The 14,529-nt window shown below is 46.2% G+C and overlaps 1 protein-coding gene across 5 annotated transcripts in view; it reads left to right on the top strand.

Moving 5' to 3' along the window:
- LOC148511682 (protein kinase C delta type-like) overlaps positions 1-14,529 on the top strand; it is an 89,640-nt gene that overhangs the window by 55,046 nt on the left and 20,065 nt on the right. For all 5 annotated transcript variants that reach the window (XM_088482820.1, XM_088482817.1, XM_088482818.1 and 2 more), the window contains 2 exons: positions 1,044-1,217; positions 10,062-10,153. In XM_088482820.1, coding sequence (XP_088338946.1) covers positions 1,095-1,217; positions 10,062-10,153 — 215 coding nt within the window. In that variant the 5' untranslated portion in view covers positions 1,044-1,094. The remainder of the gene's footprint in view (positions 1-1,043; positions 1,218-10,061; positions 10,154-14,529) is intronic.

Below are 14,529 nucleotides of genomic sequence, written 5' to 3'. Positions count from 1 at the left end.
GTAGTGCCCTCATATAATGACCCCATAGTTATGCCCCTGTTGTAGTGCCCCCATATAATGCCCCTGTAGTAGTGCCCCCATAGTTATTCCCCTGTAGTAGTGCCCCCATATAGTGCCCCTGTAGTAGTGCGCCCATATAATGCCCCTGTAGTAGTGTCCCCATATAATTCCCCTGTAGTGCCGCTTGTACAAAAAAAACCACCTTAATCCCCGCTCCTGCATCCGCCGCCCTCCTGTCCGCCCGGCTGCTCCTCATCTCAGGGGGCGTCCGGCTTAGAGCCTCGCTGCGGCACAGCCGGGCATGCATATGAATCATTCTATATTATAGAATGATTCGTATGCATGCCCGGCTGTCTGTCCATTACCCCTAGGAATTTAATTTTTACTCATGTGGGGTAATTTACCCCTGTTCCCCGGCCACTGGTATAATGTAAACTGAGACACTACAATCAGGCATTAATTACTGCTTCTGAGAGCTGTGTCTCTGTAGAAGTATTGGGAGTTATTTTGCTATGGGGCCCTCAAAATTATAGTTACACCCTGACCATACATAAAATGAATTAAGCTCCAGTGATAGTGGATTGTTATTAGCTGGGTAGCCAATCAGGAGCTGTCTCTTATACTGTCAGCCAATCACACATTAGAGCAGCTGCATATCCCAAATACTTCAAGTCTCTTTCTGCAAAGTGGAAAACAAGGTGCAATTCTTTGTCTAATGCACACTTAGCAAAGACTCCTCTCATCAGTATCTGCAAACTTTTACCTTCAGCAATGCAGGTACTGAGAGGGGGAGGAGGGTGGTGTATATTTTGAAGTACCTGTCCCAGGCCCACTTGGAACTGGTGATTAGACCCTTATCCTCCATGGTCCCAGATAAATTGGATTATGGGTGAGGGAAGGTGCCTGCAGAACAAAAGCTTCTTATTGGTATTTTTCTTTTTCAGTAATCCAACAGGTAATACACAATCACTGTGATACAACAATGCATTTGCCTTTATATTCCTGTGCTGCTTATGAGGATGACTCTGTAATATTTCCTCTAGGTCCTGCTGGCTGCAGATTCCTATGGCAGTCACCATTTGGCCGTTAAAGTCATGAGCAAGAGAGAGCTGCTAGCGGAGGGTGAGGAGGATATGGTGTTTGTGGAGAGGAGGATATTAGAACTTGCATCGGGAAGCGCCTTCCTTATCCATGGGTACTTTGCTTTCCAGACCAAGGTACTGCTGTCACTATCTCTGTATTGCTAAATATACATGTATATACCATGCATTTCTAGGGGCGGGCGACCCGTGCAATCGCACGTGGCACTCCACCCTGACCCTTCAGACAGTCGGCCAGTGGCAGCATCAGCAACCATTGCCCAGCGCTCACCGCCACCCCTTCCCTACCTCCAGTGTCATGGATGGGTGGGGATGCGACGAAGAGGGAAAGACTGGAGTCCATTCTCTCCCTGTTTGTCACGTCCCCGCCCACCCATGATGCGGCTGCATCATGACGTGAAAGCCACAACCCGGACGCTGAGGAGCCTGGGCGTCATTTCGTGAGGGGATGCCGGAGTGTGACTGCCTGGCTGGACTGCAGTGGTGATGACAGACGCCGGAGCACGGCACGCAGGCAGCAGAGAGAGGTTTCCATTTCCTCAGAGCTAAACATTTTGAATGCTCGCACTGGGAGCCAGATTGGCTAGAAACTGCCCTGATACCATGGGATGGGTATAGGATCTGGCGCTTAGGATCCCGACGGGCAAAATGCAGAGGGCGGCATCCCGCCAGGGTTAGGACACCGACACCTGTCTGTAAGTATCCTAACCCTCTCACTACCCTAACTCTCCCTCCCCTGAACCTAACCTCCCCCCCAGTGCCTAAACCTAAGCTTCCCCTACTCGCACCCTAAACCTAACCATAACTCTCCCCCAAGTGCCTAAACAAAACCCCTAACACTCCCCCCAACCCTGCTACTTACCTTTGGGATAACGGCGGTTGGGAATCTGGCACCGGTATTCTAAACGCCGGCATCCCCTGTGTTGGGATACTGAACATATCCCTTATACCATGTATCCTCAATTTCTTCTGCTGTGACTTTTCTTTCCTAGAAAGCAAATCTCATCTAATAATTTCCAGAAATCCTGGTATTCTGTGTCTACAACACTTGGTGATATAGAAGTTATTGAAAATAGACAAGAGAATTTAATGTTGTACCTGATTGTATGTCTGTCACATCAGACTAATTAAGTGCTTCCTGCAGTATTATATTCATGTACACATCAATTTTGTATCTCCTGCCATATCTACTCCAGTGCTGGGACCTGGCTGTTTACTTGGCCTAAATATGTCACAGACCTTCGCCGATAATCATTTAATAGTGGGGTTATCTGAGGGGCTGCAGTTACTGGGCTTATAAATGGGAGGACATAGCAGGTGATGAGTATGGGATATCCTAACATAGAAATACCAATAAGAGCCAGCTGTCCACTATTCTATTTATCATATAGTCAGGATGTATTACTTATCAGGGGCGTAAGTAGACCCTTGTGGGCCCCATAGCAAAATTTTTAAGACTTTCCCCAACTCAGGTGTCAACCAGAGTGTGTATATATATATATATATATATATATAAGTGTATATAAGTGTATAAACAAATATATAAATAACCTGAGTGACATTAACACAGGTGTGGGCAGCCTGTGGATTGTCAGTAGAGGCAGAGAAGACCCACAAACACAAGTCTGCACTGTAGGTACTTGCTGGGACATGTAGTGTCACACAAGCCTATATAGTGGTAGAGGGAGGAGTAACACTGTAGTTGCCATAGATGCAACCAGTGAGCTGCCAGGTAGACAGGTGATGCCCTGACATCCAGTCACCAGCCATAACACGTATGTGACCCAGTGCAGAGGGGGTTGGGAGACACTCACCAGATTCAGGGGACTTACCATCACTTCAGTAGAGCCCCACCAGATGTAGAGAAAGGCTGTTAGACAGGGGGGGGCTTGTGTACGGGGCCAGTCAGTGACTCCTGCAGCAGCAGCAGGAACAACAACTTCCTCATCTCACCCGCCCCTCTGGCATGACGTCACTGAAAAAAACTTGGCAGGGTGCAGACAGAGCTGGCCCTAGCCCAATTTTTTGGGTAAGCGAATATATTAATTGGCACCAGGCACCCCACTGTTTATTTTTTCACTTGCTTTGGCACGCACACGATAATATTAAAGGGCCAACGTCTCGTTGGAAGAGCCTTACCCATGAGCCACATCCACTTTTTGGCACCCTGGATGCATGCACAGCGCTCCGGAAGCTGCTGGGCATGCCCCCAGTCCCATAGGCGAAACTAGAGATCTGGTAATGGGTCGTCCCAGTTTTAGCACCATGTCAGATATTGGAAAAAAAACACCAGTGGCGTCCTTCCCCATGGTGTCACCAGGTGCAGGGAGGTATGTTGTGCATAGCCGTGAGCCGTCAAAAAGGGGGTGTGGCCTCGTGAACAGGGGGCGTGGTCACTTGAGAAGGGGGAATGGCCTCGCAGCCCGAACCCCAGTGGTCTGGTGTGTGGAAGAAGTACGGGTGAGCACTGTGCAGTGCCGGCTCCCTCACACTGTCAGGAGCCGAGTGCTGCATTTAATACTACAGTGCAGCACTCGGCTGCTGTCACCTTGGTGTCACCCCTAGGCAGGTTTTTGGGACCCCAGTCAGTTTGAAAGTCTTTTCTTACCTATATGGTGGTTTCTCTGCAACGGGGAACATCTGAGGAATTTGAGCCTCACTGGGCAGCGTCTTCAGCCGGTATTCACTATTCATGTAGGAGATCACATTGTCTGGAAGATGCCTGTTTAGGTAGAAATATAACCCATGTCATCATCATAACCAGATAATATATACTGTAGTAACAGAAGCTTTTGTGCAGGAAAAATGTGAATTTCCCTGATCAAACTTCTGTGTCTCTCCAGGCACCCCTTTGTTACCCCAGACCCCCCAATGTCTCCATCCCCAGGACCTCTGTGGTTCTCCAGTCTCTCTGTGTCTCTTTATCTCCAGGCCTCCATGTCTCTCTATCTCCAGGCCCCAATCCCAGTGTGTGTCTCTCTGCCCCAGTGTGTGTCTAAGCCCCATTTCCCCGACCCCTGTGTGCGTCTCTGTCCCAGTGCGTCTGTCAGCCCCATTCCCCCGGCCCCAGTGTGTGTCTCTCAGCCCCATTCCCCTGGCCCCAGTGTGCGTCTCTCTGCCCCATTCCCCCAGCCACAGTGTCCGTCAGCATCATTCCCCAGCCCATGTCACCCCAGCCCTGTGTTAACTCCAACCACCCCAGCCCTTTGCAGTTAGCTCCAACCTCCCCCCAGCCCCCTGTGCAGTCAGCTCCAATCCCCCACAGCCCTGTGAAGTCGGCTCCAACCATACCCCCAGCCCACTGTGCAGTAAGCTCCAATCCCCCCTCAGCCCTGTGCCGTCAGCTCTATTCCCCCCCACCAGCCCTGTGCAGTTAGCTCCAACCTTCCTCCCCAGCCCCCTGTGCAGTCAGCTCCAATCCCCCCCTCAGCACTTTGCACGACTCCAATCCCCCCCTCAGCACTGTGCACATCACCAGTCCCCCCTCAGCACTGTGCACAGCTCCAACAATCCTCCCCTCAGCAGTGTGCACAGCTCCAACAATCCCCCCTCACCCCTCAGCACAGCTCCCAACAATCCCCCCTCCCCCCTCAGCACTATGCACAGCTCCAGTAATCCTCTCTCCCCCCACAGCACTGTGAACAGCTCCAGCAATACCCTCCCTTCCCCCTCAGCACTGTGCACAGCTCCAACAATCCTCCCTCCCCCCTCAGCACCGTACACAGCTCCAACAATCCCCCCCTCAGCACTGTGCACAGCTATAACAATCCCACATCCTCCCTCAACACTGTGCACAGCTCCAATTCCCCCCTCCCCCCTTAGCACTGTGCACAGCTCCAATCCACCCCACCCCCCTCCCTGCAGTCGCCGCCAGCACTTACCTGCTGCTCGTCTGTTTTGCTGCTTGTGTGAAGAGCTGCTGCTGGGAATGCACAGCAGCTCCCTCGGAGGCCTTTTTTTTTTTTTTTTAAGCGAACTGGGCTAATGGGTGGTCCTGTGCACACCCGGACCACCCACCAGTTTCGCCTATGCCCAGTCCCTCTCTCCAGTGTAGATGCGGCATGCAAGTGCACGGCATTTATTCACCGCTTGCTCTAAGCAGCACTCACAAATAGTATCATCATTGTAGACTACTTGTAGAACCCCTCTCCATTTTCTGCAGCAGCAAAGGCTGCCTGGCAGATTTTGGCCTAGGGGCAAGAACAGACGTTAACACTGGCCCTTGAGCATTGAACCATCCTTAAATAGTGGTTTTAAGTATAAAACACAGTGTGGGCAATTTTATCAAAGGGAGATGAGCCCTTTTGATGGAAAAATGGGTGTTTCTGCTGTCTAAAGGCCTTGTTTTGACTTTGCCCTATATATTGAGGGGATACCATCTGCAATAATCCCCATTGGGGGAAAAGTATTTATGAAGATTGAGGCAGTTCTGCCTGTTTAGTTAACAGTATCCAGAAGAAAATATTTAAAAATATACTTTGTGGAACATTTTCATCCAATTCAGGATTGTTTAATCCATTTTTACTAATTGATATAAAAAGAAAGGCTTTTGATAAACATTTTATCACTTTCAGAATATATATTTACTAGTTGTCCCAACCCACACTGCTTTTCACCTCCATACTAATGCATAATAGTTTATAATTCCATACTAGCACCTGGAATCCTTACACTTTCAAATTAATGTCTGGACATAGTAAAATCTGGTAAATCATTTTTCCATAATAATTCCTGACACCCCTTCATTCATCATGCTAAATCCCTTCATTACCAAATGACGCTGACAACACTATACAGTACATTCATTACCAAACAACAACCAAAAAAATAACCCATGTACACCATATTGATGACTGACTCCCCATAATAAGTCCCTTGTAGACTGTGAACCAGGGACAGACTGGAAACTTAAAGTGGACCTGGAGAAAATCCAGAACCCTATTGACCACCATACCCACCCACTTGCATGTTCTCTACTACACTGAATGTATGCAGACTGGAACAATGAGCTCATGGCTCACACTGGAGGGAGCCATATTCTCAACTTGCTAAGGTGGTTCCTGCTTAAAACCCCCCCACAAAAACAGCAGATGGATTATGTCCATGTGCCTGGGATGATATGGGCAGCATCAATGACACATGGCACAGTTGAAACAGATCATCAGCACTAGGACAGCCAAAGAAAGGGGGGGACATTCTTCTGACCCCTTCAGTCAGTTGTGTTTTTAAGGCCAGTATGCAGTCACCTGTGCATTTAGGTGGGACTGTCCTATGTGGTTCAGGTATTTGGTTTAGCTCAGGGCACAAAGTGCACATGCATATCCTTACACCAGAGGTTTCCAAACATGGTCCTCAAGTTACCCCAAGAGCTCAGGTTTTAGTGATATCCATTGTTGAGCATAGGTGGTTAAATTAAATTAACTGTTGTACTAATTAGGTTACCTGTGGTCAAGCAGGCATATCCTTAAAACTTGGACTGTTCGGGTGCCTTGAGGGCTAAGGCCCTTATTCAGAGCCGAACGCTCTGACCAGAGCACTCGCTCTGAATCAGGGCCCACCTCCATAAATATGGAGCGTCCTCCTGGGCGCTCGTATAGCTGTGGGTCACCACCCACAGCCTATACGAGCGTGCAGGATGATGGTCGCGATGGTCTTGACCATCGCGACCATCGCCAGTGCGACCAGAAGCCTGCAGTTGAGTTTTTCAACCGCAAGGCCAGGAGTGATTTTGGCTCTATCAGAGCCAAAATCACTCCCACTGACATCACTAGTGATGTCAGTGGGGCTGGCTTCTGACGGTAGGCGTTCCCTTGGGAACGCCTCCGTCTGGCTGGCACGCCCCCGGCACGCCCACCAAAGGGGGTGTGCTGTCAATCAACATCGACAGCACACCCCCTTTGATCAGACACAACGAGCGAAGGAAAGTCCTTCGCTCGTCGCATCTCGCGCATGCGCACGACGGAGCTCCCTCCATCGTGCGCATGCGCAGTGCACACCATCGACCCTCTTGCGAGTGGACAGCCGCTCGCGAGTTGGTCTGAATGAGGCCCTAAGTTTGGGAACCTCTACCTTACAACATATCCACTTCAACCATCCTTCCTGCATTGTCTGGCTGCACCTGTGTGTAACCCCTAATTGGTAAGCAAGGGACACAACTCCTAATAGGAATCAGGGGGCACATAGAGGAAGGAAAGACCATTGAGGATCAAAGTAAGATAAATAGCAGCATTAGTGGAGAGACTGAGGATACGGATACATATCTCTCTCTATCAGCAAATCAAGAGAAGATAAAAGGGTGGGTATAAATTAAGGATGGAAGAGATAATATGCAGTGCAGGCAGAGCTCTGCACAGTTACCATAGGCTGCCTTGTGAATAGGCTGCTTGTATCTCTCTGTCTGACCTCATTACCATTTTATTGAGCTGCAGCTACCAGTCCTGACTGTCACTATCAGGGTTCTGCATGAGAGCCCTCTGGGATCAATTGTGAGTGACTTAGTAAATGTCTTGACCTCACGTACCGTCCTGCCCACCCCGCCCCTGTGCAGCTGTCTATGTTCAACAGCTCACTTGCCTCATCTCCAGCTTCCCTGTCAGGCAGTGTTCCGTCTGACTGCCGGTGTCTGGCTGGTGAACTCTCTGTCACTGGCTGCTGCGCCTCAGCTTCTTGGCCGGCTCCTCACACTGGCAACCACAGCAAGACCCCATGATATCACACTAGCGGGCTGCCATACATAAGCAGAGGGGGGAGGCAGGGCTGAACGGCCCCCAAGTTTGTATCTATTTAAGTTTGTAAACGTTGCGGGTAGTGAGACCTAATAAAAAGTGCTTCATCTGCATTGTGACCTGTATTGTCACCAGTGCCCCCTTACATGCAAAGGGGGCAGGTCTGCCGAGCAGCGGAACAGCCAACTGCGGTGCTGCTCAGGCAGCTATGAGTGACAGTAAGTATGCCCGTGGCCCGCCCCAAGCTCAGCTGCTCGCTGCCTCGTGTTAAATAATAAATTAGCATGGTTGCGGACTGCGTACCATGCAGTTTAATTATAGAACTGGCCCTGGGTGCAGGGGGTTGCTTTGCGGGGCCGGCGGGCCCCCTAAGCCGCCGAGCCCCATAACAAGCGCACCACTTGCACCCTCTATAGTTATGCCACTGTTACTTATTATACCACCATCACTGCTATAACATATTCCTCCCTAACCTCTGTAGCAAGACATTCCCCCTCCCTCACTGCAGTAACATTTTGTATTTCTTCTCCACCCCTCCCAACTCATACTTACCTACTTATTATTATTATTATTATTATTATTATTATTATTATCCTTTATTTATATGGCCCCACAAGGGTGCCGCAGCGCCTTACAAAGTACAGAAACAAATGAGCACACAAGACAACAGTTATTAACAGTACAGACAATGCAGGACAAATACAAGATTTATAAACAATGCTGCATAACAGCTAAATAAGCGGCAGGGTGTCAGTAACCAAGTTTTAGGTGCCATTGTAAATGAAAGTAAAAGTAAGGCAAGAAGAAGCACGTGAGGAAAGAGGGCCCTGCTCGTGAGAGCTTACATTCTGAGGGGAGGGTCAGACAAACAAGGGTGACACAGATGGGCCAGTTAGTGAGGAAGGAGCATAGAGTAGTGGGTTAGGATGAGCTCTGGAAAGCATTGAGGAAGAAATGGGTCTTGCAAGCCCATTTGAATATTAAGAGCCAGGAAGCCAAGTGTTGGAGGAATTTTGAACGAAGGCCAGGGAGACAAAAATAACTTTTACATTGTCCTCTCCGGGAGAAGCAAGAAAGGAGATGCAGGTGGGCAGTAATGGCCAGGGACACGCTATGTCTATCAGTAGGTCCCATTATGACAAAATGCTGTGAAACGCACAAATTTGAATAGGGGCAGACCAAATGATGCATTTATCATATAATTGTGTCAAAAAGCCCCGCCCCCTACTGACGGACGGTGGATTTGCGGTAAAATTTTCCGCAATCTGCCAACTTTACAAGTCAGTGGGTGGGTGGGATTCGGGAGAAGTGCCTACTGTTACAAGGGTGCGGGAGGACTACCTGAAAAATCGTGAGTCTCCCGCAGGTACCAAGACTAGGCAAGTATGTCCCAACTATGCAGTAACACATTCCCCTATATATCACTTACCTGTCCTCCCATGCGGTAACCATGCTCTGCTCTAGGACAGTAATGGTCTGGGGGCATATCACAGTGTAGCACATTCATTCTTGCTGCGTGACTGACATTACTTATAAAAGGCCTTATTGCAGCTGTGTGGGTGATTGCAGAAAGCCAAACTCAGACTCAGGACCATGCAGGAAAGGACAATTACAGGGAGATAGCGGTATTTCTGACCAGGTATCCATGTATCTGTCCTGCTTCCTGCAGGAAGAAAAGAGCGGCTTTGTCTGTGTTATGTAGCCCATAGATTGGGGATCAGTGCTATGTGGCCCATAGATTGGGGATCAGTGCTATGTGGCCCATAGATTGGGGATCGGTGCCATTGATAACAGCTTCTAATGCTAATGTAGTTTTGTGGCCCTTCTGCAATTACTCATTAATTGTGATGTTTTGCTTTAGATGCTTGAATTATTATCAATGTTTGCATGTAGGACAACTTATTTCCTTTTCTAATTTGTCATTGTAAAAATAAACATTTTACTGGTGTGATGTATTAAGAACTTCACTGTAAAAACACTATAGAGCTTTAATTCAGTGTGATACTTCTTATTACCAGTTCTCCTACCCACTGTATGTTCTCCTTGTCCTCCCTATGACTGTCCATTATATTCCCAAGAGGAGAAAATAAGGGAAAAACATTTTTAAAAATGCAAAACTCATATAATTTCTGTTTATTTATTATTGGTAAATAGATGACATTTCCCCACAGTCCAATTTGTTCCCTCCTGGCTTCCCCGACATGTGTAATGATACTACTGCTTCTTCCATAAACAGGAGCATGTGCTTCTTGGCATGGAGTACGCATGTGGTGGGGATTTCCATCAGCTCCTCACAAGGGAAGGCCGCCTTGACATCCCCAGTGCAAGGTGAGGATATAGAATGATATCTTGTAAACACAACTAGATAGAGGATGGACTTAATGAACGTTTTCATCTGATGTATAGAAATAGATAACACATAAATTACATCTGTGTTATATCTTAGAATAGGGATATCAGTAATATTATCCTGGAATAACAGCTGTGACATAATTGTAAAGCTGTTTTATCAAAGTGTGCAAACATGTCACCGATCATAGCTAAGTCTTATGCTACATACACACTGGAGCGATGTGTACCCAGATAATATGGCAGCCGATGGGCCGACATATCGTATCCATGGTACACATCAAAACTATGTAATGAGGGACGAAATTATACCTTGTTCTGTCCTTCGTTACTTTGCATGGCACCACATGTGATATCGTCCTGTTGGCCATTCAGCATGGCCGACCAGAAGATATCGCTAACGACCTCGGGAGCGTGTAGATTAGCCATACACAGTAAACAATCCTGCCGATATGTTGTTCCGATTTGTCCGGAAGCTATATTTGGGCCCGAAATCACTTCAGTGTGCACCCAGCTGTATATAAATATAATGGTCAGCAAAATGAAAGGGAAGATTTAATAAGGTGTAGTTTAGTATGTGTTTTTAAAACCACTACTCATCAGATGTGGTTTTCAGAAGCAAACTGTTGCATTTACTATTGGTGTGGTTTGAAACTCACTTTACATCCAATGTGTAGCAGTTTGCAAACCCCTAAACCACATGCGGTTTTACCCCAGCCTACCTGAGGGTAGAGTTGGGCTGCTTGCAGTCACCCTGGTCATTGAGTCCCTCCTTGACCACTAGTATATATCTGGTTGGCGCTACTACTAATATAACAATGGCTATGGAATCTCTCTCTTCCCCCTCTACCTCGCTCCTCTCTCTCTTTCTCTCTCTCCCTCTCATCTTTCTTCTTCCTCCCCCCTCTCTCTCTTTCTTTCTCTCTCCCTCTCCTCTATCTCTCTTCTTCCTCCCCCCTCTCTCGCTTCCCCTCCTCTCTCTATTCCCCTCCTATGTCTCTCTCATCATTCCATCTCCTCTCCTCCCTCTTCTCTCTCTCACACTCTCTCTCTCTATCACCCTCCTACATCTATATCTCTTACCCTCCTTCCTCCCTCTATAACCCCTCCTCTCTCATTCCCCCTCTCCCTTCTCGCTCTCTCCCTTCCAACCTCTACATCTCTCTTCCCTCACTCTCATTCTCACTCACTCTCTCTCCTCCCCTACTCTTTCTCCCTCTTCACACTGCTAGAGGGGGTGAGAGGCTGTGTATGTGGCAGCCAGTGAGAGCTGTGAGGGGAGGGTGGGTAGGGCCTTGCTCCAGTTCTCATTGCAATTGCAAATAAATATTTGATAAGTGACTACAATATAGTGCAACATCAGACATGTTCTAATATAAACACACATCGCTAAAAATATAAGATTGTGTTGAGATTCTTGAAATTGTATGTGGACAATCTTAAAACATCAATCTTTTTGGAAATTTTAAAACATTATTTTTTAGGAAATCTGCTTTTCAATGTTTGCATCTGTGACTATGAAATGTTCTCCTACTTACATCTAGTCATGTGGTATAACAGATTATATTATGTTTTCCTCCTTACACCTAGCCATGTGGTGTATCAGATTATGTTATGTTCTCCTCCTTACACCTAGTCATGTGGTATAACAGATTATGTTATGTTCTCCTCCTTTCACCTAGCCATGTGGTATAACAGATTATATTTTGTTCTCCTCCTTACACCTAGCCATGTGGTATAACAGATTATGTTATGTTCTCCTCCTTACACCTAGTTATGTGGTATAACAGATTATATTATGTTCTCCTCCTTACACCTAGGGGTCTATTTACTAAGCAGTGTTAGGAGACAGAGTGAAAAGTGATAAGGTGCCAGCCAATCAGCTCCCAACTGTCATCTCACAGGCTGTGTTTGAAAAATGACAGTTGGGAGCTGATTGGATGGCACCTTATCACTTTTCACTCTGTCTCCTAACACTGCTTAGTAAATAGACTCCCTAGTCATGTGGTATAACTATATTATGTTCTCCTCCTTACATCTAGTCATGTGGTATAACAGATTATATTATGTTCTCCTTACACCTAGCCATGTGGTATAACAAATTATATTATGTTCTCCTCCTTACACCTAGTCATGTGGTATAACAGATTATATTATGTTCTCCTCCTTACACCTAGTCATGTGGTGTATCAGATTATATTATGTTCTCCTCCTTACACCTAGTCATGTGGTGTATCAGATTATATTATGTTCTCCTCCTTACACCTAGCCATAGCCATGTGGTATAAGATTATGTTATGTTCTCCTCCTTACACCTAGTCATGTGGTGTATCAGATTATATTATGTTCTCATCCTTACACCTAGCCATGTGGTATAACAGATTATATTATGTTCTCCTCCTTACACCTAGCCATGTGGTATAACATATTATATTATGTTCTCCTCCTTACACCTAGTCATGTGGTATAACAAATTATATTCTCCTCCTTACACCTAGCCATGTAGTATAACAAATTATATTCTCCTCCTTACACCTAGCCATGTGGTATATCAGATTATGTTATGTTCTCCTCCTTACACCTAGCCATGTGGTATAACAGATTATATTATGCTCTCCTCCTTACACCTAGCCATGTGGTATATCAGATTATGTTATGTTCTCCTCCTTACACCTAGCCATGTGGTATAACAGATTATATTATGTTCTCCTCCTTACGCCTAGCCATGTGGTATAACAGATTATGTTATGTTCTCCTCCTTACACCTAGCCATGTGGTATAACAAATTATATTATGTTCTCCTCCTTACGCCTAGTCATGTGGTATAACAGATTATATTTTGTTCTCCTCCTTACACCTAGCCATGTGGTATAACAGATTATGTTATGTTCTCCTCCTTACACCTAGCCATGTGGTATAACAGATTATGTTATGTTCTCCTCCTTACACCTAGCCATGTGGTATAACAAATTATATTATGTTCTCCTCCTTACACCTAGTCATGTGGTATAACAGATTATATTATGTTCTCCTCCTTACACCTAGTCATGTGGTATAACAAATTATATTATGCTCTCCTTCTTACACCTAGCCATGTGGTATAACAAATTATATTATGTTCTCCTCCTTACACCTAGCCATGTGGTTTAACAGATTATACTATGTTCTCCTCCTTACACCTAGCCATGTGGTATAACAAATTATATTTTGTTCTGAACAAAATGTTTTTGTTTTTTTAAATATCTTTATCCTAACCTAAGAAAATGAAGGGCCTGACTCTGAGTTGCATGCACTGACGATTTCTTTATGCTGTGCATGAATTTATGTCACACTGCTCACGTGCCCAGATAGTGTGCGCACAGGGTCAGAGCTACAATTGAAGCACACGGGAGGCACAGTCTCAGAAATGTGCTTAAAATGTAGTGGGTTTTCCTGGGTGGTGACAGGGGGGTGGCTTAGAGCATACACAGAGATGGTCCCTGTCATGGGCGTGTCATGGGTGTACCATGGGTGTCTCATTGAAAGTGGTTGTATACACAGACTCTTAACCACTTATACAAGGAGAATTATGCCAGGCACTGGTGTATCAAACAGGAAAACACTTGGATAGTATAAATATATTTTTAATTATATTAATAATAATTACACTTATACATATAGAAAAACTCCCGGGGATAATATCAAAATAAGTATTCAAACAGGCTGTCGATGGGCCTTAAAAGTCATAAATTGCTAGCTCAGCCCGCTCATATAGGAGGCCGTACTCGGATGGGGAAACTGCATCTGCCATAGGGCTGGTGCCAGTGTCAGTGGTACGACCAATTGGTAATTCAGCATCTACGGGCACTGACAGTTGGTGTCTTAGTCCTTGCACATTCGTAGGCACAAGAGTACACCAGGGAGGACTTTGTAGCATCATTGGCATAAAGTCGTAGATGGGCGACCACCAAAAGACGCACACACGGATGCGGCTGGGTCCCACTCAGAATCATATGCTCACCAATGCCAATATTACCCACATTTTTACATTGTCAAACACTTATAAAGCAGAAGCTACATGAGATATATATTTGGGACACACTCTTATAGTAATAAATGTGTGCTGAGCATAAAAGTAAACAGTAAGGTAATTTGCATTGGTCACTTGATGAGGAATGTCCCTATAGTAATGTATACATATATTACTCACCACATGTGTTTGGAGGAGATTCTGATCTCACTGTTGTTGCCAGATCTCTGGCTGGGCTGCATTAGGCAGGTCAGAGAGAACAGGGGGCAAGTCAGCTTTATATAGGAAAGGAGGCAGCTGTCAGATGCAGGGAGAAGGACACATGGGTATAACACCATCCAAATAG

This window comes from Taudactylus pleione, unplaced genomic scaffold (assembly GCF_031769625.1).
Source record: "Taudactylus pleione unplaced genomic scaffold, aTauple2 ptg000296l, whole genome shotgun sequence".
In the NCBI taxonomy this organism is placed as follows: Eukaryota; Metazoa; Chordata; class Amphibia; order Anura; family Myobatrachidae; genus Taudactylus; species Taudactylus pleione.
This window is presented reverse-complemented; position numbering and strand designations above follow the sequence as displayed.